Source organism: Anomaloglossus baeobatrachus, chromosome 1, assembly GCF_048569485.1.
Source record: "Anomaloglossus baeobatrachus isolate aAnoBae1 chromosome 1, aAnoBae1.hap1, whole genome shotgun sequence".
Taxonomy (NCBI): domain Eukaryota; kingdom Metazoa; phylum Chordata; class Amphibia; order Anura; family Aromobatidae; genus Anomaloglossus; species Anomaloglossus baeobatrachus.
The window spans coordinates 972,429,819-972,456,252 of NC_134353.1; the positions used below are offsets into that span (position 1 = coordinate 972,429,819).

The window sequence follows — 26,434 nt, forward strand, 5'->3', positions numbered from 1 at the left end:
ACCGGTGCTAAAGAGATAATACTGCACAGAGTCTACACTGGTGCTAAAGAGAGAAGCCTGCACAGAGTCTACACCAGTGCTAAAGAGAGAAGCCTGCACAGAGTCTACACCGGTGCTAAAGAGATAATACTGCACAGAGTCTACACCGGTGCAAAAGAGAGAAGCCTGCACAGAGTCTACACCGGTGCTAAAGAGAGAAGCCTGCACAGAGTCTACACCGGAGCTAAAGAGAGAAGCCTGCACAGAGTCTACACCGGTGCTAAAGAGATAATACTGCACAGAGTCTACACCGGTGCTAAAGAGAGAAGCCTGCACAGAGTCTACACCGGTGCTAAAGAGATAATACTGCACAGAGTCTACACCGGTGCTAAAGAGATAATACTGCACAGAGTCTACACCGGTGCTAAAGAGAGAAGCCTGCACAGAGTCTACACCAGTGCTAAAGAGAGAAGCCTGCACAGAGTCTACACCGGTGCTAAAGAGAGAAGCCTGCACAGAGTCTACACCGGTGCTAAAGAGATAATACTGCACAGAGTCTACACCGGTGCAAAAGAGAGAAGCCTGCACAGAGTCTACACCGGTGCTAAAGAGAGAAGCCTGCACAGAGTCTACACCGGAGCTAAAGAGAGAAGCCTGCACAGAGTCTACACCGGTGCTAAGGAGAGAAGCCTGCACAGAGTCTACACTAGAGTTGAGCGTGGTTCGCGGTTCGTAATTCTCCAGTTCGCGGTTCGAGTGATTTTGGGGGCTGTTCTAGATCAAACTAGAACTCGAGCTTTTTGCTAAAGCTCGATAGTTCTAGTTACGTTCGAGAACGGTTCTAGCAGCAAAAAGCCAAGCTAATTACTAGCTGGCTTTCCGCTGTAATAGTGTAAGTCTCTCTCTGACTCACACTATTATAAATTTCAGTGTATAGTGTGCGGTAACAGTGCATTCAGATCACTGCTGTTTGGATAATGGCGTTCGCCATTTTTCTTTTTTTTCCTTGTCTTCCTTCCCTAAGCGTGCGCGTGTAGTGGGGCGGGCCAGCATGTCAGCCAATCCCAGACACACACACAGCTAAGTGGACTTTTTGCCAGAGAATCAACGGCATGTGTGATAGGATGTCCATGTCACATGTCCCTGCATTATAAATACGGGCATCTGCCCGTCTGGACACCATTATCTGCCTTCTGCGTCTGGGTGTCAGTCACCGCTGGCGTAGCTCCTGTCTCCGATACTGCTGTGTACGCTCTACACACAGCGCTATACAGAATAGGGATAGAAGTTTCTTTCAGCTCTTGTAAGGGCTAATTACAGCTGGCTCAGAGCCATAGGTGACAGTCAGGTCCGTGAAAACAGATTCTAACAGCTACAGATAAGAGCGTCTGTGTAGCTAAGGTCAGGGACTTCCTCGCTGCATTTCACCATTAGGAGGGATAGAAAGGGAGGCTTCCTTTCCTCTACCCAGACCCACAACCCTGCCACTGTACCCTCCTGCCCTTTGCACACTCAAGCTCATTGTTACCAAGCCATTATACTAGCAAACACTGAGGAAACTTAGTGGCATCCTAAACGTGGCTGTTGGACTTCATTAGTGTCCCACTGGTGCCAAGATATTTGCAGCACCTCTGCATTGCCCACTCAAGCTCATTGTTACTAAGCCATTATACTAGAAAGTGTGACGCCCTGGACTAGCCAGGTCGTCACAAAAATACCAACACACACACCCCCACCCTAGGCAGTTACACCAGCCAAACCAAAAACCCTTGTTGCCTCCCTCCAGAGTCTGATGTCCACACCAGGTGAGATGGAGCCAGGCGGTTGGCCCCACCCACCGAGGAGTTCACAGGCCTGGAGGTGGGAAAGGTGTCAGATTAGTCTTGGAGGTGAAAGAGAGAGGAGTGACCACTGAGGTGTCTGGGTTGGAGCCCAGACACTGACAGCAAGGTTGGCAGACGGTGGTGGCCATCTGCAGGAGTTGGTGGAACTCCGCAGAGCCGAAAGGACCGGGGTCGGGCGTCGGCCCGCCGGTACTGGACCGGGGAACGGAGTGAAGCTAAGCACACAGGCAGGGCCATCGGACCTTGGCCAGGCTTGGAGCCACCGTCAATAGTCAAATCCGAATGTGACATGAACCCCCGGGGTTCCCTAACTACCAAGTTCCGATTGAAGGCAACCGTCCACCCAGAGAGGATATACAGCCACCGCCACAGGCTAGAGATCCAAGGGCCAGCACCTGTGGGCACAACGGGCTCCTACGGCACCTATATGCCGGGGAGCGGACTACCGGTGGGCAACCATAGGAGTCAAGAACATTCTTAAAGGTGCAGGGAAAGACAGCCACCATCAGACGTCAGGGGAGAGCACAACAACAACACTGCAGCCGGCTGCGGGACCTGTCCATCCGGCCGTTTTGGTTTACCATAGACGTTGTCAGTGATTGTCTGAGTGAGTACACCAGTGCCGTCCGGCACCGTGCCGCGCAGTCCCTGCACCCCAGCCATCCAGCCTCCCCGTCACCACCACCAGGCCCCGGGAACACCAAACCCCCTACCCACGGAGGGGACAACATCTCAGCTGCACCCTACCATCTCTCCCGGGATCCCCGTTACCAGCAGCGGTGGTGCCCTCATCACCACGACCCGTGGGTGGCATCACGAACAATCTCCCTAACCAAACCATCCCCATTTCACTCATGGGTGAGGAGCGCTGCTCGAGTCCCCGGGTCCGGCCCACCGCTCGAGCCACCGAGCAGCAGCAGCCGCAGCACCGGACCCGAGCGTGGCGAGCGCGCCTCCCTCCGCCCGCGACACAAACACTGAGGAAACTTAGTGGCATCCTAAAAGTGGCTGTTGGACTTCATTAATGTCCCACTGGTGCAAATCTATTTCTAGCACCTCTGCATTGCACACTCAAACTCATTTTTACTAAGTTATTATACTAGCAAACTGTGCTGCCAGTTTAAGGGCCATAGTTGCATTGTAATGGATAGTCAGTGTTGGTTCTTCAGCTGTCAATAAAGCTAGACCACCGCTGCAATCTACACCACCTCTCAATTTTTACGAACACATTTTAAGTGCACAATCTTGTCGCAATATAAATGATTGGCAAAATGACAGATGCTGGTGGAAAGGGGAACAGGCGTGTTGGAAAAGGAAAAAAGTTTGTGTCCGTGGGGAAGGTGGCAAAGCTCCATTAACATCTGCTGAAGACAGACCATCTACCAGCAAAATGAAGATGTCTACTACTTTCCGTGGACAATCAGATGTGCTCCCTTTTTTACGAACACAAACAACTGGAACAAAGGTAGATGATGGCCAAAAAAAGAAAATGCTTGAATGGATCTCAAGTGGTCCAACAAGTGCCCTCTCCTCCACCTCAACTACCGCATCCAAAAAACACCAGTCCTCGGAGTTGTCATCCCAATCACACTTGCTTTCTCCCAGCTCTGAAGTCTCCATCCGCCCTGCACAGTATGGTGGAGCAGAGATGGCTGAGTCTGCAGAGCTGTTCAGTCACACTATAGCCTGGGAATCAGAGGTCTGCTCCCAAGCTACAGTGAGTACAGACCAGGAAATGGTCTGCAGTGATGCCCAGAACCTTTGTGACTCAGATTCAGGCCGTGATGACCAAGTTTCTGAGCATAATGTTGACCCTTATTCACAAACTGAAACACCTGTTGTAATAGACAATGAGGAACATACTGATGACGATGAGACGCAAATACCAGATTGGGATGACAACTTAAATATTCGGTCAGGGCAAGAAGAGGCTCGGTCTGAGGGGGAGGGGAGTGCAAACACAATGCTTGATGAGGAAGTTATAGATCCCACCTACTGTCAACCCACAGTCAGGCACTCGAGGAGGTCAACAGAGGCGGTGGAGGAGGATGCAACTGACGACAAAGTTACGTTGTGCCTTCCTGGACAGAGTAGGAGTACTGGTAGCACGTCTACAACTGCATCCTCAGCCACCACTCTGCCTCTGAGCACTAGTCGGGGGGGCTCAGCAGGTCGCATGCCCTCTAAGCCTTGCCTAGCCTGGTCCTTTTTTGACCTTGCAAAGGATCGCCCAGATCATGTGATCTGTAAAATTTGTCAGGAATCTGTTAGTAGAGGCCAAAACCTCAGCAGTTTGACAACTTCTTCAATGAATCGTCACATGAATAAATATCATATGTCCCAGTGGGAAGCTTACCGTGCTGCAATGCGGCCTAGCATAGTGAACCATCCACCGCCTGCCCCTTCCAGTGCATCCGCGTGCTCTTCATCTTCTAAGACTGTGGGGACAGCTGTCACACCTGGTTTTCCACGCACAACTTCCACCACTGTAACTGCAACAGGCAGTTTGCTTGGTAGGTCGTCAGTTGGTTTGGAAGGGGAAAAAAGTGCGTGTGTACAGCTCTCTCAGGCATCGATAGCATCAACGTTGGATGAAAGCAACATCATGTCTACGCCTGCACTTTCCTCACAAACCTGCATTTTTTCAGGGACACCCTACTCACCACCATCTCCACACAGCAGCCAGATCTCTGTCCGTCAGATGTGGACAAATAAAAGGCCATTTCCTGCGACCCATGACAAAGCTAAGAGGTTGACTTTATCCCTCTGTAAGCTCTTGTCTACCGAAATGCTGCCTTTCCGCCTGGTGGACACACAGGATTTTAGAGACCTTATGTCTGTCGCTGTGCCCCAGTACCAGATGTCCAGTCGCCACTACTTCTCTAAGAAAGGTGTGCCTGCGCTACACCAGCATGTCGCACACAACATCACCGCTTCCTTGAGAAACTCTGTGTGAACGGGTGCATTTCACCACCGATACTTGGACCAGTAAGCATGGACAGGGACGTTACATGTCGCTGACTGGGCACTGGGTTACTATGGTGATAGATAGTGAAGGGTCTGCTGCACAAGTCTTGCCGTCCCCACGACTTGGGCGTCAATCCTTTGTCTGTCCAAGTTCCTCCACTGCTTCTGCCTCCTCAACCTCGTCTGGGTCCTCCACCTCCGCCCCAAGCCTGCCTGGTCAGGCCACCAGCGTTGGAACTTCGCAGAAGGAATCACGCACCCCTCATTACTATGCTGGCAGCAGAGCGCAACGGCATCAGGCGGTCTTTAGCTTGACATGTCTTGGAAATAGGAGTCACACAGCGACTGAGTTGTGGGCAGCTCTGGAGACTGAGTTTAATAAATGGTTGTCTCCACTCAACCTGCAGCCTGGTAAGGCCGTGTGCGACAATGCAGCAAACCTGGGTGCGGCCCTTCGCCTGGGCAAGGTGACACACGTGCCTTGTATGGCTCACGTGTTGAACCTTGTTGTCTAGCAATTTTTAACACACTATCCCGGCCTAGATGGCCTTCTGACCAGAGCACGAAAACTGTCTGCTCACTTCCGCCGTTCAACCACCGCAGCTGAGCGACTTGCATCGCTCCAGAAGTCTTTCGGCCTGCCGGTTCATCGCCTGAAATGCGATGTGCCGACACGCTGGAATTCGACTCTCTACATGTTACACAAGATGCAGAGGTGGGGCAGATCACCCTGATGGAGTGGTCTCAGATCAAGGACCTATGCACCCTTCTGCACAGTTTCGACATGGCGACGAATATGTTTAGCGCTGACAATGCCATTATCAGCATGACAATTCCAGTCATTTACATGCTGGAGCACACGCTAAACACTATTCGGAGTCAGGGGGTGGGACAACAGGAAGGGGAGGGACTACAGGAGGATTCATATGCGCAAGACACATCAACATCACCAAGGTCCAGACGTTCATCATCACCAACGCGGCAGGCATGGGACCATGGGGGACAGGGATCAACAAGGGCGCATGGTAGCAAGCGAAATGTTGAGAAAGGTGCAGGAGAACATGAAGAAATGGAGGATGAACTGTGGACATGGAAGACTCAGCGGATGAGGGAGACCTTGGTCAAATTTCAGTTGAAAGAGGTTGGGGGGAGATGACAGAGGAAGAAAGAACGGTTAGCACCTCTATGCCACAAACACAGCGTGGACTTGGTCCGCATGGCTGCGCAAGACACATGAGTGCCTTCTTGTTGCACTACCTCCAACATGACCCTCGTATTGTCAAAATTAGAAGTGATGATGACTACTGGCTTGCCACACTATTGGATCCCCGGTACAAGTCCAAATTTTGTGACATAATTCCAGCCATAGAAAGGGACGCACGTATGCAGGAGTATCAGCAGAAGCTGTTACTCGATCTTAGCTCGGCTTTTCCACCAAACAACCGTGCAGGTGCAGGGAGGGAATCTCCCAGTTGTAACTTGACAAGCATGGGACGGTCTCGTCATCTCCAACAGTCTACCCGTACCAGTAGGACCGTATCTGGTGCTGGTAACAGCAATTTTATGGAATCTTTTCATAATTTTTTTAGACCCTCCTTTGCAAGGCCACCAGAGACAACAAGTCTGACACATAGTCAATGGCTGGAGAGGATGATACAGGAGTATCTCCAAATGAACATCGATGCCATGACTTTGCAAATGGAGCCTTGCTCATTTTGGGCTTCAAATCTTGAAAAATGGCCAGAGCTCTCCCCTTACGCCTTGGAGATTTTGTCGTGTCCAGCTGCCAGCGTTGTCTCTGAACGTGTCTTCAGTGCTGCTGGGTGTGTGCTGACAGATAAGATTGTTTCCTATGTGGTTTGAGCGGTTCGCTCATCTCTAGTCTACACCGCTGCTAAAGAGAGAAACCTACACAGAGTCTACACCGGAGCTAAAGAGATAATACTGCACAGAGTCTACACCGGTGCTAAAGAGAGAAGCCGCCACAGAGTCAACACCGGTGCTAAAAAGAGAAGCCTGCACAGAGTTTACACCGGTGCTAAAGACAGAAGCCTGCACAGAGTCTACACTGGTGCTAAAGAGAGAAGCCTGCACAGAGTCTACACCGGTGCTAAAGAGAGAAGCCTGCACAGAGTCTACACCGGTGCTAAAGAGAGAAGCCTGCACAGAATCTACACTGGTGCTAGAGAGAGAAGGCTGCACAGAGTCTACACCGGTGCTAAAGAGATAAGCCTCCACAGAGTCTACACCGGTGCTAAAGAGAGAAGGCTGCACAGAGTCTACACCGGTGCTAAAGAGAGAAGCCTCCACAGAGTCTACACCGGTGCTAAAGAGAGAAGGCTGCACAGAGTCTACACCAGTGCTAAAGAGAGAAGCCTCCACAGAGTCTACACCGGTGCTAAAGAGAGAAGCCTCCACAGAGTCTACACCGGTGCTAAAGAGAGAAGCCTCCATAGAGTCTACACCGGTGCTAAAGAGAGAAGGCTGCACAGAGTCTACACCGCTGCTAAAGAGAGAAACCTACACAGAGTCTACACCGGAGCTAAAGAGATAATACTGCACAGAGTCTACACCAGTGCTAAAGAGAGAAGCCTGAACAGAGTCTACACCGGTGCTAAAGAGAGAAGCATGCACAGAGTCTACACCGGAGCTAAAGAGAGAAGCCTGCACAGAGTCTACACTGGTGCTAAAGATAGAAGTTTGCACAGAGTCTACACCGGAGCTAAACAGAGAAGCCTGCACAGAGTCTACACCGGTGCTAAAGAGAGAAGCCTGCACAGAGTCTATACCGGTGCTAAAGAGAGAAACCGCCACAGATTCTACACCGGTGCTAAAAAGAGATGCCTGCACAAAGTCTACACCGGAGCTAAAGAGAGAAGCCTGTACAGAGTCTACACCGGTGCTAAAGAGAGAAGCCTGCACAGAGTCTACACCGGTGCTAAGGAGAGAAGCCTGCACAGAGTCTACACCAGTGCTAAAGAGAGAAGCCTGCACAGAGTCTACACCGGTGCTAAAGAGAGAAGCCTGCAGAGAGTCTACACCGGTGCTAAAGAGAGAAGCCTGCACAGAGTCTACACCGGTGCTAAAGAGAGAAGCCTGCACAGAGTCTACACTGGTGCTAAAGAGAGAAGCCTGTACAGAGTCTACACCGGTGCTAAAGAGAGAAGCCTGTACAGAGTCTACACCGGTGCTAAAGAGAGAAGCCTGCACAAAGTCTACACCGGTGCTAAAGAGAGAAGCCTCCACAGAGTCTACACTACACTACAGTTTTGTACAGGACTTGGTTTCACCACTTTGTATCAGGGGCTGTATATGGGACTTCACTTGTACATACACAGCTGTGCATTTAGGAGGGAATTCTATAAAAGGTAAAGGTATTCTGGTATCATGAACTATCAAAGGTGAACAAGTGGCCGATTCCACCTACATACAAACTCTGGGAGGCTATCTCCTGTCACAGCTTGCCCTAACTAGAGACCAGCACTGGGAGGCTATCCCCTGCTACAGCTTGCCCTAACTAGAGACCAGCACTGGGAGGCTATCCCCTGCTACAGCTTGCCCTGCCTAGAGACCAGCTCTGGGAGGCTATCCCCTGTCACAGCTTGCCCTGCCTAGAGACCAGCTCTGGGAGGCTATCCCCTGTCACAGCTTGCCCTAACTAGAGACCAGCACTGGGAGGCTATCCCCTGCTACAGCTTGCCCTGCCTAGAGACCAGCTCTGGGAGGCTATCCCCTGCCACAGCTTTCACTAACTAGAGACCAGCTCTGGGAGGCTATTCCCTGCCACAGCTTGCCCTGCCTAGAGACCAGCTCTGACAAAACAATGACTGATCTCGTGGAGACCAGCCAGAGAAAACACTGCCATTCTCCAGCGAGGGCGCTCAACACAGTGAAATCCTAGGTGCATTGTCCCCTGGGAAGTATGCAAATCAAAAAGGTCCGTGGAGCCTCTGTTAGGAGTCTCAACACAGAAAATAGCCAGATATCCCTCCGGGAAGGACCTAGCCTAGGAGTGGCTCTTTTTTGGAGACCACCATGACCACCATATTAAGTGGCCCTTTTAGTCAATATCCAGCTCTTGACGAGTTTAGAGATATGACAAGGGAAATACCAAGGCCAGGTATCCATCCATAGACAGCTGTTTCGGGGTATTGCTCCTCATCAGTGTGGAGTAGGATTCTGGCTGGGTGGGAGCAATGCATAGTAGACCAGCAAGACAAAACAATCACTGATCTCGGGGAGACCAGCCAGAGAAAACAATATCCAGCTCTTGGTGATTTTAAAGATATGACAAGGGAAATGCCCCCTAGCCAAAATCGTACTCCACACTGATGAGGGGCAATCCCCCGAAACAGCTGTCTGTGGATGGATACGTGGCCTTGGTATTTCCCTTGTCATATCTTTAAACTAAGAGCTGGATATCGACTAAAAGGGCCACTTAATATGGTGGTTATGGTGCTCTCCTAAAAAGAGCCACTCCTTGGCTAGGTCCTTCCCTGAGGGATATCTGGCTATTTTCTGTGTTGAGACTCCTAACAGAGGCTCCACGGACCTTTTTTCATTTAGAGATCAGCTCTGGGAGGGTATCCCCTGTCACAGCTTGCCCTTACTATAGAGCAGCTCTGGGAGGCTATCCCCTGCCACAGCTTATCCTGCCTAGAGATCAGTTCTGGGAGGCTATCCCCTGCCACAGCTTACCCTACGTAGAGACCAGCGCTAGGAGGCTATCCCCCTTCTACAGTTTGCCCTGACTAAAGAACAGCTCTGGGAGGCTATCCCCTTCCACAGTTTTTTGCCCTGCCTAGAGTCTAGCTCTGGGATGGTATCCAATTGTTTGCCCTTACTATAGAGCATCTTTGGCAAGCTATCCCCTGCCACAGCATGCCCTGCCAAGAGACCAGCTCTGGGAGGCTATCCACTTCCACAGTTTGCCATGACTAGAGAGCAGCTCTGGGAAGCTATCCCCTGCCACAGTTTGCCCTATGTATAGACCAGCTCTGGGAAGCTATCCCCTGCCGCAGTTTGCCCTATGTATAGACCAGCTCTGGGAAGCTATCCCCTGCCGCAGTTTGCCCTATGTATAGACCAGCTCTGGGAAGCTATCCCCTGCCACAGTTTGCCATGCCTTTAGAGCAGCTCTGGGAAGCTATCCCCTTCCACAGTTTACCCTGCCTAGAGACCAGCTCTGGGAGGCTATCCCCTTCCACAGTTTGCCCTGCCTAGAGAGCAGCTCTGGGAAGCTATCCCCTGCCGCAGTTTGCCCTATGTATAGACCAGCTCTGGGAAGCTATCCCCTGCCGCAGTTTGCCCTATGTATAGACCAGCTCTGGGAAGCTATCCCCTGCCGCAGTTTGCCCTATGTATAGACCAGCTCTGGGAAGCTATCCCCTGCCACAGTTTGCCATGCCTAGAGAGCAGCTCTGGGAAGCTATCCCCTTCCACAGTTTGCCCTGCCTAGAGACCAGCTCTGGGAGGCTATCCCCTTCCACAGTTTGCCCTGCCTAGAGAGCAGCTCTGGGAAGCTATCCCCTGCCGCAGTTTGCCCTATGTATAGACCAGCTCTGGGAAGCTATCCCCTGCCGCAGTTTGCCCTATATATAGACCAGCTCTGGGAAGCTATCCCCTGCCGCAGTTTTCCCTATGTATAGACCAGCTCTGGGAAGCTATCCCCTGCCGCAGTTTGCCCTATGTATAGACCAGCTCTGGGAAGCTATCCCCTGCCGCAGTTTGCCCTATGTATAGACCAGCTCTGGGAAGCTATCCCCTGCCGCAGTTTGCCCTATGTATAGACCAGCTCTGGGAAGCTATCCCCTGCCGCAGTTTGCCCTATGTATAGACCAGCTCTGGGAAGCTATCCCCTGCCACAGTTTGCCATGCCTAGAGAGCAGCTCTGGGAAGCTATCCCCTGCCGCAGTTTGCCACATGTATAGACCAGCTCTGGGAAGCTATCCCCTGCCACAGTTTTCCATATGTATAGACCAGCTCTGGGAAGCTATCCCCTGCCGCAGTTTGCCCTATGTATAGACCAGCTCTGGGAAGCTATCCCCTGCCGCAGTTTGCCCTATGTATAGACCATCTCTGGGAAGCTATCCCCTGCCGCAGTTTGCCCTATGTATAGACCAGCTCTGGGAAGCTATCCCCTGCCACAGTTTGCCCTATGTATAGACCAGCTCTGGGAAGCTATCCCCTGCCGCAGTTTGCCCTATGTATAGACCAGCTCTGGGAAGCTATCCCCTGCCGCAGTTTGCCCTATGTATAGACCAGCTCTGGGAAGCTATCCCCTGCCGCAGTTTGCCCTATGTATAGACCAGCTCTGGGAAGCTATCCCCTGCCGCAGTTTGCCCTATGTATAGACCAGCTCTGGGAAGCTATCCCCTGCCACAGTTTGCCCTATGTATAGACCAGCTCTGGGAAGCTATCCCCTGCCGCAGTTTGCCCTATGTATAGACCAGCTCTGGGAAGCTATCCCCTGCCGCAGTTTGCCCTATGTATAGACCAGCTCTGGGAAGCTATCCCCTGCCACAGTTTGCCCTATGTATAGACCAGCTCTGGGAAGCTATCCCCTGCCGCAGTTTGCCCTATGTATAGACCAGCTCTGGGAAGCTATCCCCTGCCACAGTTTGCTCTGCCTAGAGACCCATAGAAGCACAGAAGGTTCAGGCAAGAAAAAGCATGGGAAGATGCAGCCCTGCTCAGGAATAAGCAGTTTCTATCATGTCTTTGGCCCCAGTAATATTTCTTGTATTGTGTGTACAGTTCAGTGACGATGCCGTCCTGCTCCTCTCAGAATAGCGTTTACCTCCAGTTTGGTGGCTATATTCAGCAGTGTACAGGTACACCAGCAGATGGCGCTCTGTTCATTGTGGATTAGCTACTGGATTTCAATTCACCGACAAGATACAGAAAATAGTAAATAGCAAAATGAATGGTAAGAAAAAACGCCTAAAATATACCTTTTAATGTGTTTAGAATAGAAAGGTCAAGCCATGACCTATAATAAAACGGACAAGGACAATATACATAGAGATGGTCCTGAAGCCAATAACTCGCTCATAAAGATCCTATAAAACGGATCTACTGACTTTCACCCAAAAAAATGGCTCCAGAATGGCGTGATATAAGCAAAAAATGCCACTACAACAATTCCGCCAATATGCAATAAAAGGCGAGAAAGGGAACGGTCTTACCCCATCTGCCGTATTAACCCTTTCCTACTAGGCAAAGCACTGGTGCTGGAATAGATTGACTACCAAAGGATAGATAGCCTGGTCCTTATCTTTATGACTCAGGATCCTCATAAGTTTCAAACAATCATCCAGCGGTGTGCATTGTTCTCCCATGAAATATTTTAGGCGTTTTTTCTTACCATTCACCTTGCTATTTACTATTTTCTGCGCTCTGTTCTGGCGTCGGCGCACTCTGCGGCATTATTTAGCTGCCACATGGCTCATTTGTTTGGACATTACTGTGGTGTAATCAGGGCACTGTCTGGAGAAAGAATTTAGGGCTTTATTGATACAATTATTTGGACACTGTGTAATGCTCATATTTGGGGCCCCGCGTTATGACAATATTTGGACATTTTCTGATGATATTATTGGGGCCCCGTATGATGATATTATTTATACACAGTGTCATGATGTTATTTAGGCCCCGTGTGATTACATTAGTTGGGCAATACATGATCATATCATTTGATCACTTGTGATTTTGGCATTTTATGTTGATATTATTATCATGGCCATTTGTGAAGGTATTGGGGCCCCGTGTGATGGTATTGGGGCCCCTGTGTGATGGTATTGGGGCCCCGTGTGATGGTATTGGGGCCCCGTGTGATGATATTGGGGCCCCGTGGGATGGTATTGGGGCCCCGTGTGATGGTAATGGGGCCCCGTGTGATGGTATTGAGGCCCCGTGTGATGGTATTGGGGCCCCGTGTGATGGTATTGGGGCCCCGTGTGATGGTAATGGGGTCCCGTGTGATGGTATTGGGGCCCCGTGTGATGATATTGGGGCACCGTGTGATGGTATTGGGGCCCCTTGTGATGATATTGGGGCACCGTGTGATGGTATTGGGGCCCCGTGTAATGGTATTGGGGCCCCGTGTGATAATATTATTGGGCCCCTGTGTGATGGTATTGGGGCCCCGTGTGATGATATTGGAGCCCTGTGTGATGATATTGGGGCACCGTGTGATGGTATTGGGGCCCCGTGTGATGGTATTGGGGCACCGTGTGATGGTATTGGGGCCCCGTGTAATGGTATTGGGGCCCCGTGTGATAATATTATTGGGCCCCTGTGTGATGGTATTGGGGCCCCGTGTGATGATATTGGAGCCCTGTGTGATGATATTGGGGCACCGTGTGATGGTATTGGGGCCCCGTGTGATGGTATTGGGGCCCCATGTGATGGTATTGGGGCCCCGTGTGATGATATTGGAGCCCTGTGTGATGGTAATGGGGCCCCGTGTGATGGTAATGGGGCCCCGTGTGATGGTAATGGGGCCCCGTGTGATGGTATTGGAGCCCCGTGTGATGATATTGGGGCACCGTGTGATGGTATTGGGGCCCCGTGTGATGGTATTGGGGCCCCGTGTGAAGGTATTGGGGCCCTGTGTGATGGTAATGGGGCCCCATGGGATGGTAATGGGGCCCCGTGTGATGGTAATGGGGCCCCGTGTGATAGTATTGGGGCCCCGTGTGATGATATTGGGGCACCGTGTGATGGTATTGGGGCCCCGTGTGATGGTATTGGGGCCCCGTGTGATAATATTGGGGCACCGTGTGATGGTATTGGGGCCCCGTGTGATGGTATTGGGGCCCCGTGTGATGATATTGGAGCCCTGTGTGATGGTAATGGGGCCCCGTGTGATGGTAATGGGGCCCCGTGTGATGGTAATGGGGCCCCGTGTGATGGTATTGGAGCCCCGTGTGATGATATTGGGGCACCGTGTGATGGTATTGGGGCCCCGTGTGATGGTATTGGGGCCCCGTGTGAAGGTATTGGGGCCCTGTGTGATGGTATTGGGGCCCCGTGTGATGGTATTGAGGCCCCGTGTGATGGTATTGGGGCACCGTGTGATGATATTGGGGCCCCGTGTAATGATATTGGGGCACCGTGTGATGGTATTGGGGCCCCGTGTGATAATATTGGGGCACCGTGTGATGGTATTGGGGCCCCGTGTGATGATATTGGGGCACCGTGTGATGGTATTGGGGCACCGTGTGATGGTATTGGGGCCCCGTGTGATGGTATTGGGGCCCCGTGTGATGGTATTGGGGCACCGTGTGATGGTATTGGGGCCCCGTGTGATGGTATTGGGGCACCGTGTGATGGTATTGGGGCCCCGTGTGATGGTATTGGGGCCCCGTGTGATGGTATTGGGGCCCCGTGTGATGATATTGGAGCCCCGTGTGATGATATTGGGGCACCGTGTGATGGTATTGGGGCCCCGTGTGATGGTATTGGGGCCCCGTGTGAAGGTAATGGAGCCCCGTGTGATGGTAATGGGGCCCCGTGTGATGGTAATGGGGCCCCGTGTGATGGTATTGGAGCCCCGTGTGATGATATTGGGGCCCCGTGTGATGGTATTGGGGCCCCGTGTGAAGGTATTGGGGCCCCTGTGATGGTAATGGGGCCCCGTGTGATGGTAATGGGGCCCCGTGTGATGGTATTGGGGCCCCGTGTGATGGTATTGGGGCCCCGTGTGATGGTATTGAGGCCCCGTGTGATGGTATTGGGGCACCGTGTGATGGTATTGGGGCCCCGTGCGATGGTATTGGGGCCCCGTGTGATGGTATTGGGGCCCCGTGTGATGATATTGGAGCCCCGTGTGATGATATTGGGGCACCGTGTGATGGTATTGGGGCCCCGTGTGATGGTATTGGGGCCCCGTGTGAAGGTAATGGAGCCCCGTGTGATGGTAATGGGGCCCCGTGTGATGGTAATGGGGCCCCGTGTGATGGTATTGGAGCCCCGTGTGATGATATTGGGGCCCCGTGTGATGGTATTGGGGCCCCGTGTGAAGGTATTGGGGCCCCTGTGATGGTAATGGGGCCCCGTGTGATGGTAATGGGGCCCCGTGTGATGGTATTGGGGCCCCGTGTGATGGTATTGGGGCCCCGTGTGATGGTATTGAGGCCCCGTGTGATGGTATTGGGGCACCGTGTGATGGTATTGGGGCCCCGTGCGATGGTATTGGGGCCCCGTGTGATGGTATTGGGGCCCCGTGTGATAATATTGTTGGGCCCCTGTGTGATGGTATTGGGGCCCCGTGTGATGGTATTGGGGCCCCGTGTGATAATATTATTGGGCCCCTGTGTGATGGTATTGGGACCCCCTGTGATGGTATTGGGACCCCCTGTGATGGTATTGGGACCCCCTGTGACGGTATTGGGACCCCGTATGATATTATTTGGGAAGGTTCTAGTTCTGGTTCTGCCCCTTGCTGCTTACAATGTGGTTTGCGGGGGATTACATGACGAGATCACAATGGGTTATGGGCTCAGTTACCGGGAGAGCTCGTCCTGCTTGCCTTCCAGTTGGGTCTTGGTGGTCTGGAGGTCGTCTTGTAGACTTCTCAGGGAGGACTCTGTGTTTTCCTTGTCTCTTCTGGTTCTCTCCATCTCCTGGGCGATGGTCTTCATCTGATTCTGCACCTGATACAAGGAGGATAAGGTGTTCTGCACTTCGTGTTGGCTCTGCATCTGGTTCTCTCTGAGCTTCTCAATCATGGAGTCTTTTCTTGCATTATTCTGGGAAGATCTGGAGCTGAGCTGATCATATTCTCTCTCGAGTTGTTGTAGATCAGCCTCTGCGCTGCGCTGAAGCTCCGACACCTGAGATACTGAGACATTATACCATATATTCATTGGGCGTATTAATAAACATGACAATATGTAAATATCTGGTGAAAAAGACCAAGGTGTAACCATAGGAAGGAGACGAGTGACCACCTATGGCTATGAATCAGTCACACCAGGGCCCATTCTAGCATCCTTGTTGTTTGAGGCAAGAATTGAAATGGTGCCACATCCCGCAGTTCACTGGAAACCGGCAGTGACAACACACAATTCTGCCATTAATATTGATTTTGTTCTAAGGTATTCATCGTGCGGTGACCAGTGAAAATGATCCTCCAGGTCCGTGCAATTGCAGCCGTACTAACCTCGTTTCTTTTCTTTTTGGAAAATCACAAATGTTTGGTTTGTGATGCCATTTTTTAACATTTTTATTATTCCATCCCTGGAGTTCTATGAGGAGATCACACTCGGCAAGAGATCGCCTGGCCCATAGCGAAACACAGAGGTTACAATGCAGATGGAAAGGGAGAGGCAGGCCCTAATGATGGGAAGCGGGAGCGGGGCACCTCCTGACACTAACCTGAACCCTGAACTCCCCTAACATTGCTATACAAGTCCTTTCCCTCGTTGCCGTCCTGTGCCTAGTCCTTAACTGTCCCTCCACTCACCGTGTATGGTGCCAACGCCGATGAGTGCACTAGATGTCACCACTACTGCAATAACTGTCAGGGGAAGGAGGACAGAAAGAGGGACCTGAACAAAAGGATATCCAGCAAAACTTCACTGCTGCAGCCAAACACCAGGGCTGCAGATGACTCGGCTCCAAAAGCAGATCTGCAGCGACAGAATATCTCCAGCGACAGAAGATCTCCAGCAACAGAAGATCTCCAGCGACAGAAAATATCCAGGCGCTACTAGAGACTTCCTCCCTTAAAGATGGTCAGCACAGAATAAATATATTACCAGCATCAGGTGATGGATCATGAGACTATTTAAAGGGCAGGGGAGTGGTCGCAAACCATCTGCAACTGAGATTAACTAAAAAGCAGCTAGCAGCAAAGAAAGATTCATTAACCCTTGCTGCACCAACAGAAAGCAAATACATTAATCCAGAGTCTCACAAGTTCATGTGAAGCTTAGATCCCAGAGCTGCCACAAGGCTCCTGAATATGATAGACAGTTATGACAGTGACCCATGGTTACCGGTAGGCCACTTCTATCTTTGTCATGTTTCTCTGGCTTTATATAGTGACTTACACAACATTGCACCAGTCTAAGTTAACGTGTTGTAAGTCTACCTCACTTTTGCCCTCCAGTGTCCAGCTTTTGGGAGTAGATGATACCTGAGTGTAAAGAAGAGCAGCCACACCAGAGAAGATGAGAAGCTGATACCTGAGTGTAGAGAGGAGCAGCCACACCAGAGAAGATGAGAAGCTGATACCTAAGTGTAGAGAGGAGCAGCCACACCAGAGAAGATGAGAAGCTGATACCCGCTACCATCGCACCTCATCCCCAACATCACCGCAGTCCTCATCCCAGCCCTAACCCATCTCCCATCTCTTCAACCTATCACTAACAACTGGTGTATTCCCTTCATGCTTTAAACATGCCTCTATTACACCCATCCTCAAAAAACCCTCCCTTGACCCATCCTCTGTGTCAAACTATGGCCCCATATCCCTTCTCCCCTACGCTTCAAAACTACTGGAACAGCATGTCCATCTTGAATTGTCCTCATACCTCTCCTCCTGCTCCCTCTTTGACCGGCTTCAATCTGGCTTCCGACCACATCATTCTACCGAAACTGCCCTAACCAAAGTCACCAATGATCTACTAACCGCCAAAGCCAAGCGACACTACTCTATCCTCCTCCTCCTGGACCTGTCCTCTGCCTTCGACACAGTAAACCATTCCCTCCTACTACAGATTCTCTCATCTCTGGGCATCACAGACTTGGCCCTATCTTGGATCTCCTCATACCTAACCGACCAAACTTTCAGCGTCTCCCATTCTCACACCACTTCCTCATCTCGCCCCTATCTGTCGGTGTCCCCCAAGGCTCAGTTCTTGGACCCCTGCTGTTCTCCATCTACACCTTCGGCCTGGGACAGCTCATAGAGTCCCACGGCTTCCAGTATCATCTCTATGCCGATGACACACAGATCTACCTCTCTGGACCTGACATTACCTCTCTACTAACCAAAATACCACAATGTCTGTCTGCTATTTCATCCTTCTTCTTTGCACGATTCCTAAAACTTAACATGGACAAAACAGAGTTCATTGTCTTTCCTCCTCCTCACTCATCTCCTCCAACAAGCCTTTCCATCAAACTTGATGGTTGCTCACTCACCTCAGTCTCACAAGCTCATTGCCTTGGAGTAACCCTCGACTCTGCTCTATCCTTCAAGCCACACATTCAAGCCCTCTTCAACTCATGCCGATTACAACTCAAAAATATCTCCCGGATCCGTGCTTTCCTTAACCAAGAATCTGCAAAAACATTAGTGCATGCCCTCATCATCTCCCCCCTTGACTACTGCAACCTCCTGCTCTCTGGCCTCCCTTCCAACACTCTTGCACCCCTCCAATCTATCCTAAACTCTGCGGCCCGCTTAATCCACCTCTCCCCTCGATACTCCCCAGCCTCGACACTCTGCCAATCCCTTCACTGGCTTCCCATCGCCCAACGACTCCAGTTCAAAACATTAACCATGACATACAAAGCCATGCACAACCTGTCTCCTCCCTACATCTGTGACCTAGTCTCCCGGTACCTACCTGCATGCAACCTTAGATCCTCACAAGATCTCCTTCTCTGATCCTTTCTTATCTCCTCTTCCCACAATCGCGTACAAGATTTCTCCCGTGCATCCCCCATACTCTGGAACGCTCTACCTCAGCAGATCAGACTCTCCACTACCGTGGAAAGCTTTAAGAGGAACATCAAGACCCACCTCTTCCAACAAGCCTACAACCTACAATAGCCTTCAGTCCAGTAGACCACTGCGCAACCAGCTCTGTCCTCACCTATTGTACCATCACCCATTCCCTGGACACTGTGAGCCCTCGCGGGCAGGGTCCTCTCTCCTCCTATACCAATCTGTCTTGTACTGTTAATGATTGTTGTACGTATACCCTCTTTCACTTGTAAAGCGCCATGGAATAAATGGCGCTATAATAATAAATAATAATAATAATACCTGAGTGTAGAGAGGAGCAGCCACACCAGAGAAGATGAGAAGCTGATACCTGAGTGTAGAGAGGAGCAGCCACACCAGAGGAGATGAGAAGCTGATACCTAAGTGTAGAAAGGAGCATCCACACTAGAGAAGATGAGAAGCTGATACCTGAGTGTAGAGAGGAGCATCCACACCAGAGGAGACAAGAAGCTGATACCTGAGTGTGGAAAGGAGCATCCACACCAGAGGAGACAAGAATCTGATACCTGAGTGTAGAGAGAAGCATTCACACCAGAGGAGACAAGAAGCTGATACCTGAGTGTAGAGAGGAGCAGCCACACCAGACAAGACAAGAAGCTGATATTTGAGTGTAGAGAAGAGCAGCCACACCAGAGGAGACAAGAAGCTGATACCTGAGTGTAGAGAGAAGCAACCACACCAGAGGAGACAAGAAGCTGATACCAGAGTGTAGAGAGGAGCATCCACACCAGAGGAGACAAGAAGCTGATATCTGAGTGTAGAGAGGAGCAGCCACACCAGAGGAGACAAGAATCTGATACCTGAGTGTAGAGAGAAGCATTCACACCAGAGGAGACAAGAAGCTGATACCTGAGTGTAGAGAGAAGCAGCCACACCAGAGGAGACAAGAAGCTGATACCTGAGTGTAGAGAGGAGCATCCACACCCGAGGATACAAGAAGCTGATACCTGAGTGTAGAGAGAAGCATCCACACCATAGGAAACAAGAAGCTGATATCTGAGTGTAGAGAGGAGCAGCCACACCAGAGGAGACAAGAAGCTGACACCTGAGTGTAGAAAGGAGCATGCACACCAAAGGAGACAAGAAGCTGATACCTGAGTGTAGAGAGGAGCATCCACACCAGAGGAGACAAGAAGCTGATACCTGAGTGTAGAGAGGAGCATCCACACCAGATGAGACAAGAAGCTGATACCTTAGTGTAGAGAGGATCTGCCACACCAGAGGAGACAAGAAGCTGATACCTGAGTGTAGAGAGGAACAGCCACACCAGAGGAGACAAGAAGCTGATACCTGAGTGTATAGAGGAGCATCCACACCAGAGGAGACAAGAAGCTGATACCTGAGTGTAGAGAGGAGCAGCCACACCAGAGGAGACAAGAAGCTGATACCTGAGTGTATAGAGGAGCATCCACACCAAAGGAGACAAGAAGCTGATACCTGAGTCTAGAGAGGAGCATCCACACCAGAGGAGACAAGAAGCTGATACCTGAGTGTAGAGAGGAGCATCCACATCAGAGGAGACAAGAAGCTGATACCTGAGTGTAGAGAGGAGCATCCACACCAGAGAAGCTGAGAACCTGATACCTGAGTGTAGAGAAAAGCAGCCACATCAGAGGAGACAAGAATCTGATACCTGAGTGTAGAGAGAAGTAGCCACACCAGAGGAGACAAGAAGCTGATACCTGAGTGTAGAGAGGAGCATCCACACCAGAGGAGACAAGAAGCTGATACCTGAGTGTAGAGAGGAGCATCCACACCAAAGAAGATGAGAACCTGATACCTGAGTGTAGAGAAAAGCAGCCACATCAGAGGAGACAAGAAGCTGATACCTGAGTGTAGAGAGAAGCAGCCACACCAGAGGAGACAAGAAGCTGCTACCTGAGTGTATAGAGGAGCATCCACACCAGAGGAGACAAGAAGCTGATACCTGAGTGTAGAGAGGAGCATCCACACCAGAGGAGACAAGAAGCTGATACCTGAGTGTAGAGAGGAGCATCCACATCAGAGGAGACAAGAAGCTGATACCTGAGTGTAGAGAGGAGCATCCACACCAGAGAAGATGAGAACCTGATACCTGAGTGTAGAGAAAAGCAGCCACATCAGAGGAGACAAGAAGCTGATACCTGAGTGTAGAGAGAAGCAGCCACACCAGAGGAGACAAGAAGCTGATACCTGAGTGTAGAGAAGAGCAGCCACACCAGACAAGACAAGAAGCTGATATCTGAGTGTAGAGAGGAGCAGCTACACCAGAGGAGACAAGAAGCTGATACCTGAGTGTATAGAGGATCATCCACACCAGAGGAGACAAGAAGCTGATACCTGAGTGTAGAGAGGAGCATCCACACCAGAGGAGACAAGAAGCTAATACCTGAGTGTAGAGAGGAGCATCCACACCAGAGGAGACAAGAAACTGATACCTGAGTGTAGAGAGGAGCATCCACACCAGAGGAGACAAGAAGATGATACCTGAGTGTAGAGAGGAGCAACCACACCAGAGGAGACAAGAAGCTGATACCTGAGTGTAGAGAGAAGCATCCACACCAGAGGAGACAAGAAGCTGATACCTGAGTGTAGAGAAGAGCAGCCACACCAGACAAGACAAGAAGCTGATATCTGAGTGTAGAGAGGAACAGCTACACCAGAGGAGACAAGAAGCTGATACCTGAGTGTATAGAGGATCATCCACACCAGAGGAGACAAGAAGCTGATACCTGAGTGTATAGAGGAGCATCCACACCAGAGGAGACAAGAAGCTGATACCTGAGTGTAGAGAGGAGCATCCACACCAGAGGAGACAAGAAGCTGATACCTGAGTGTAGAGAGGAGCATCCACATCAGAGGAGACAAGAAGCTGATACCTGAGTGTAGAGAGGAGCATCCACACCAGAGAAGATGAGAACCTGATACCTGAGTGTAGAGAAAAGCAGACACATCAGAGGAGACAAGAAGCTGATACCTGAGTGTAGAGAGAAGAAGCCCCACACCAGAAGAGACAAGAAGCTGATACCTGAGTTTAGAGAGGAGCATCCACACCAGCGGAAACAAGAAGATGATACCTGAGTGTAGAGAGGAGCAGCCACACCAGAGAAGATGAGAACCTGATACCTGAGTGTAGAGAAAAGCAGCCACATCAGAGGAGACAAGAAGCTGATACCTGAGTGAAGAGAGAAGCAGCCACACCAGAGGAGACAAGAAGCTGATACCTGAGTGTAGAGAAGAGCAGCCACACCAGACAAGACAAGAAGCTGATATCTGAGTGTAGAGAGGAGCAGCTACACCAGAGGAGACAAGAAGCTGATACCTGAGTGTATAGAGGATCATCCACACCAGAGGAGACAAGAAGCTGATACCTGAGTGTAGAGAGGAGCATCCACACCAGAGGAGACAAGAAGCTAATACCTGAGTGTAGAGAGGAGCATCCACACCAGAGGAGACAAGAAACTGATACCTGAGTGTAGAGAGGAGCATCCACACCAGAGGAGACAAGAAGATGATACCTGAGTGTAGAGAGGAGCAACCACACCAGAGGAGACAAGAAGCTGATACCTGAGTGTAGAGAGAAGCATCCACAACAGAGGAGACAAGAAGCTGATACCTGAGTGTAGAGAAGAGCAGCCACACCAGACAAGACAAGAAGCTGATATCTGAGTGTAGAGAGGAGCAGCTACACCAGAGGAGACAAGAAGCTGATACCTGAGTGTATAGAGGATCATCCACACCAGAGGAGACAAGAAGCTGATACCTGAGTGTAGAGAGGAGCATCCACACCAGAGGAGACAAGAAACTGATACCTGAGTGTAGAGAGGAGCAGCCACACCAGAGGAGACAAGAAGCTGATACCTGAGTGTATAGAGGAGCATCCACACCAGAGGAGACAAGAAGCTGATACCTGAGTGTAGAGAGGAGCATCCACACCAGAGGAGACAAGAAGCTGATACCTGAGTGTAGAGAGGAGCATCCACATCAGAGGAGACAAGAAGCTGATACCTGAGTGTAGAGAGGAGCATCCACACCAGAGAAGCTGAGAACCTGATACCTGAGTGTAGAGAAAAGCAGCCACATCAGAGGAGACAAGAAGCTGATACCTGAGTGTAGAGAGAAGTAGCCACACCAGAGGAGACAAGAAGCTGATACCTGAGTGTAGAGAGGAGCATCCACACCAGAGGAGACAAGAAGCTGATACCTGAGTGTAGAGAGGAGCATCCACACCAAAGAAGATGAGAACCTGATACCTGAGTGTAGAGAAAAGCAGCCACATCAGAGGAGACAAGAAGCTGATACCTGAGTGTAGAGAGAAGCAGCCACACCAGAGGAGACAAGAAGCTGCTACCTGAGTGTAGAGAGGAGCAGCCACACCAGAGGAGACAAGAAGCTGATACCTGAGTGTATAGAGGAGCATCCACACCAGAGGAGACAAGAAGCTGATACCTGAGTGTAGAGAGGAGCATCCACACCAGAGGAGACAAGAAGCTGACACCTGAGTGTAGAGAGGAGCATCCACATCAGAGGAGACAAGAAGCTGATACCTAAGTGTAGAGAGGAGCATCCACACTAGAGAAGATGAGAACCTGATACCTGAGTGTACAGAAAAGCAGCCACATCAGAGGAGACAAGAAGCTGATACCTGAGTGTAGAGAGAAGCAGCCACACCAGAGGAGACAAGAAGCTGATACCTGAGTGTAGAGAGGAGCAGCCACACCAGAGGAGACAAGAAGCTGATACCTGAGTGTAGAGAGGAGCATCCACACCAGAGGAGACAAGAAGCTGATACCTGAATGTAGAGAGGAGCATCCACACCAGAGGAGATAAGAAACTGATACCTGAGTGTAGAGAGGAGCAGCCACACCAGAGGAGACAAAAAGCTGATACCTGAGTGTAAAGAGGAGCAACCACACCAGAGGAGACAAGAAGCTGATACCTGAGTGTAGAGAGGAGCATCCACACCAGAGGAGACAAGAAGCTGATACCTGAGTGTAGAGAGGAGCATCCACACCAGAGGAGACAAGAAGCTGATACCTGAGTGTAGAGAGGAGCATCCACATCAGAGGAGACAAGAAGCTGATACCTGAGTGTAGAGAGGAGCATCCACACCAGAGAAGCTGAGAACCTGATACCTGAGTGTAGAGAAAAGCAGCCACATCAGAGGAGACAAGAAGCTGATACCTGAGTGTAGAGAGAAGTAGCCACACCAGAGGAGACAAGAAGATGATACCTGAGTGTAGATAGGAGCATCCACACCAAAGAAGATGAGAACCTGATACCTGAGTGTAGAGAAAAGCAGCCACATCAGAGAAGACAAGAAGCTGATACCTGAGTGTAGAGAGAAGCAGCCACACCAGAGGAGACAAGAAGCTGCTACCTGAGTGTAGAGAGGAGCAGCCACACCAGAGGAGACAAGAAGCTGATACCTGAGTGTATAGAGGAGCATCCTCACCAGAGGAGACAAGAAGCTGATACCTGAGTGTAGAGAGGAGCATCCACACCAGAGGAGACAAGAAGCTGACACCTGAGTGTAGAGAGGAGCATCCACATCAGAGGAGACAAGAAGCTGATACCTGAGTGTAGAGAGGAGCATCCACACTAGAGAAGATGAGAACCTGATACCTGAGTGTACAGAAAAGCAGCCACATCAGAGGAGACAAGAAGCTGATACCTGAGTGTAGAGAGAAGCAGCCACACCAGAGGAGACAAGAAGCTGATACCTGAGTGTAGAGAGGAGCAGCCACACCAGAGGAGACAAGAAGCTGATACCTGAGCGTATAGAGGAGCATCCACACCAGAGGAGACAAGAAGCTGATACCTGAGTGTATAGAGGAGCATCCACACCAGAGGAGACAAGAAGCTGATACCTGAGTGTAGAGAGGATCATCCACACCAGAGGAGATAAGAAGATGATACCTGAGTGTAGAGAGGAGCAACCACACCAGAGGAGACAAGAAGCTGATACCTGAGTGTAGAGAGAAGCATCCACACCAGAGGAGACAAGAAGCTGATACCTGAGTGTAGAGAAGAGCAGCCACACCAGACAAGACAAGAAGCTGATATCTGAGTGTAGAGAGGAGCAGCTACACCAGAGGAGACAAGAAGCTGATACCTGAGTGTATAGAGGATCATCCACACCAGAGGAGACAAGAAGCTGATACCTGAGTGTAGAGAGGAGCATCCACACCAGAGGAGACAAGAAGCTGATACCTGAGTGTAGAGAGGAGCATCCACACCAGAGGAGACAAGAAACTGATACCTGAGTGTAGAGAGGAGCATCCACACCAGAGGAGACAAGAAGATGATACCTGAGTGTAGAGAGGAGCAACCACACCAGAGGAGACAAGAAGCTGATACCTGAGTGTAGAGAGAAGCATCCACACCAGAGGAGACAAGAAGCTGATACCTGAGTGTAGAGAAGAGCAGCCACACCAGACAAGACAAGAAGCTGATATCTGAGTGTAGAGAGGAGCAGCTACACCAGAGGAGACAAGAAGCTGATACCTGAGTGTATAGAGGATCATCCACACCAGAGGAGACAAGAAGCTGATACCTGAGTGTAGAGAGGAGCATCCACACCAGAGGAGACAAGAAGCTGATACCTGAGTGTAGAGAGGAGCATCCACACCAGAGGAGACAAGAAGCTGATACCTGAGTGTAGAGAGGAGCATCCACACCAGAGGAGACAAGAAGCTGATACCTGAGTGTAGAGAGGAGCATCCACACCAGAGGAGACAAGAAGCTGATACCTGAGTGTAGAGAGGAGCATCCACACCAGAGGAGACAAGAAGCTGATACCTGAGTGTAGAGAGGAGCATCCACATCAGAGGAGACAAGAAGCTGATACCTGAGTGTAGAGAGGAGCATCCACACCAGAGAAGCTGAGAACCTGATACCTGAGTGTAGAGAAAAGCAGCCACATCAGAGGAGACAAGAAGCTGATACCTGAGTGTAGAGAGAAGTAGCCACACCAGAGGAGACAAGAAGATGATACCTGAGTGTAGATAGGAGCATCCACACCAAAGAAGATGAGAACCTGATACCTGAGTGTAGAGAAAAGCAGCCACATCAGAGAAGACAAGAAGCTGATACCTGAGTGTAGAGAGAAGCAGCCACACCAGAGGAGACAAGAAGCTGCTACCTGAGTGTAGAGAGGAGCAGCCACACCAGAGGAGACAAGAAGCTGATACCTGAGTGTATAGAGGAGCATCCTCACCAGAGGAGACAAGAAGCTGATACCTGAGTGTAGAGAGGAGCATCCACACCAGAGGAGACAAGAAGCTGACACCTGAGTGTAGAGAGGAGCATCCACATCAGAGGAGACAAGAAGCTGATACCTGAGTGTAGAGAGGAGCATCCACACTAGAGAAGATGAGAACCTGATACCTGAGTGTACAGAAAAGCAGCCACATCAGAGGAGACAAGAAGCTGATACCTGAGTGTAGAGAGAAGCAGCCACACCAGAGGAGACAAGAAGCTGATACCTGAGTGTAGAGAGGAGCAGCCACACCAGAGGAGACAAGAAGCTGATACCTGAGCGTATAGAGGAGCATCCACACCAGAGGAGACAAGAAGCTGATACCTGAGTGTATAGAGGAGCATCCACACCAGAGGAGACAAGAAGCTGATACCTGAGTGTAGAGAGGATCATCCACACCAGAGGAGATAAGAAGATGATACCTGAGTGTAGAGAGGAGCAACCACACCAGAGGAGACAAGAAGCTGATACCTGAGTGTAGAGAGAAGCATCCACACCAGAGGAGACAAGAAGCTGATACCTGAGTGTAGAGAAGAGCAGCCACACCAGACAAGACAAGAAGCTGATATCTGAGTGTAGAGAGGAGCAGCTACACCAGAGGAGACAAGAAGCTGATACCTGAGTGTATAGAGGATCATCCACACCAGAGGAGACAAGAAG

General features: G+C 50.6%; 1 protein-coding gene across 2 annotated transcripts in view; it reads right to left on the bottom strand.

Annotated features, from left to right (window-relative positions):
* Positions 1 to 26,434, bottom strand: part of LOC142302968 (uncharacterized) — a 324,150-nt gene that overhangs the window by 96,441 nt on the left and 201,275 nt on the right. For both annotated transcript variants that reach the window (XM_075344072.1, XM_075344079.1), the window contains one exon: positions 15,303 to 15,636. In XM_075344072.1, the coding sequence (XP_075200187.1) occupies positions 15,303 to 15,636 (334 nt within the window). The remainder of the gene's footprint in view (positions 1 to 15,302; positions 15,637 to 26,434) is intronic.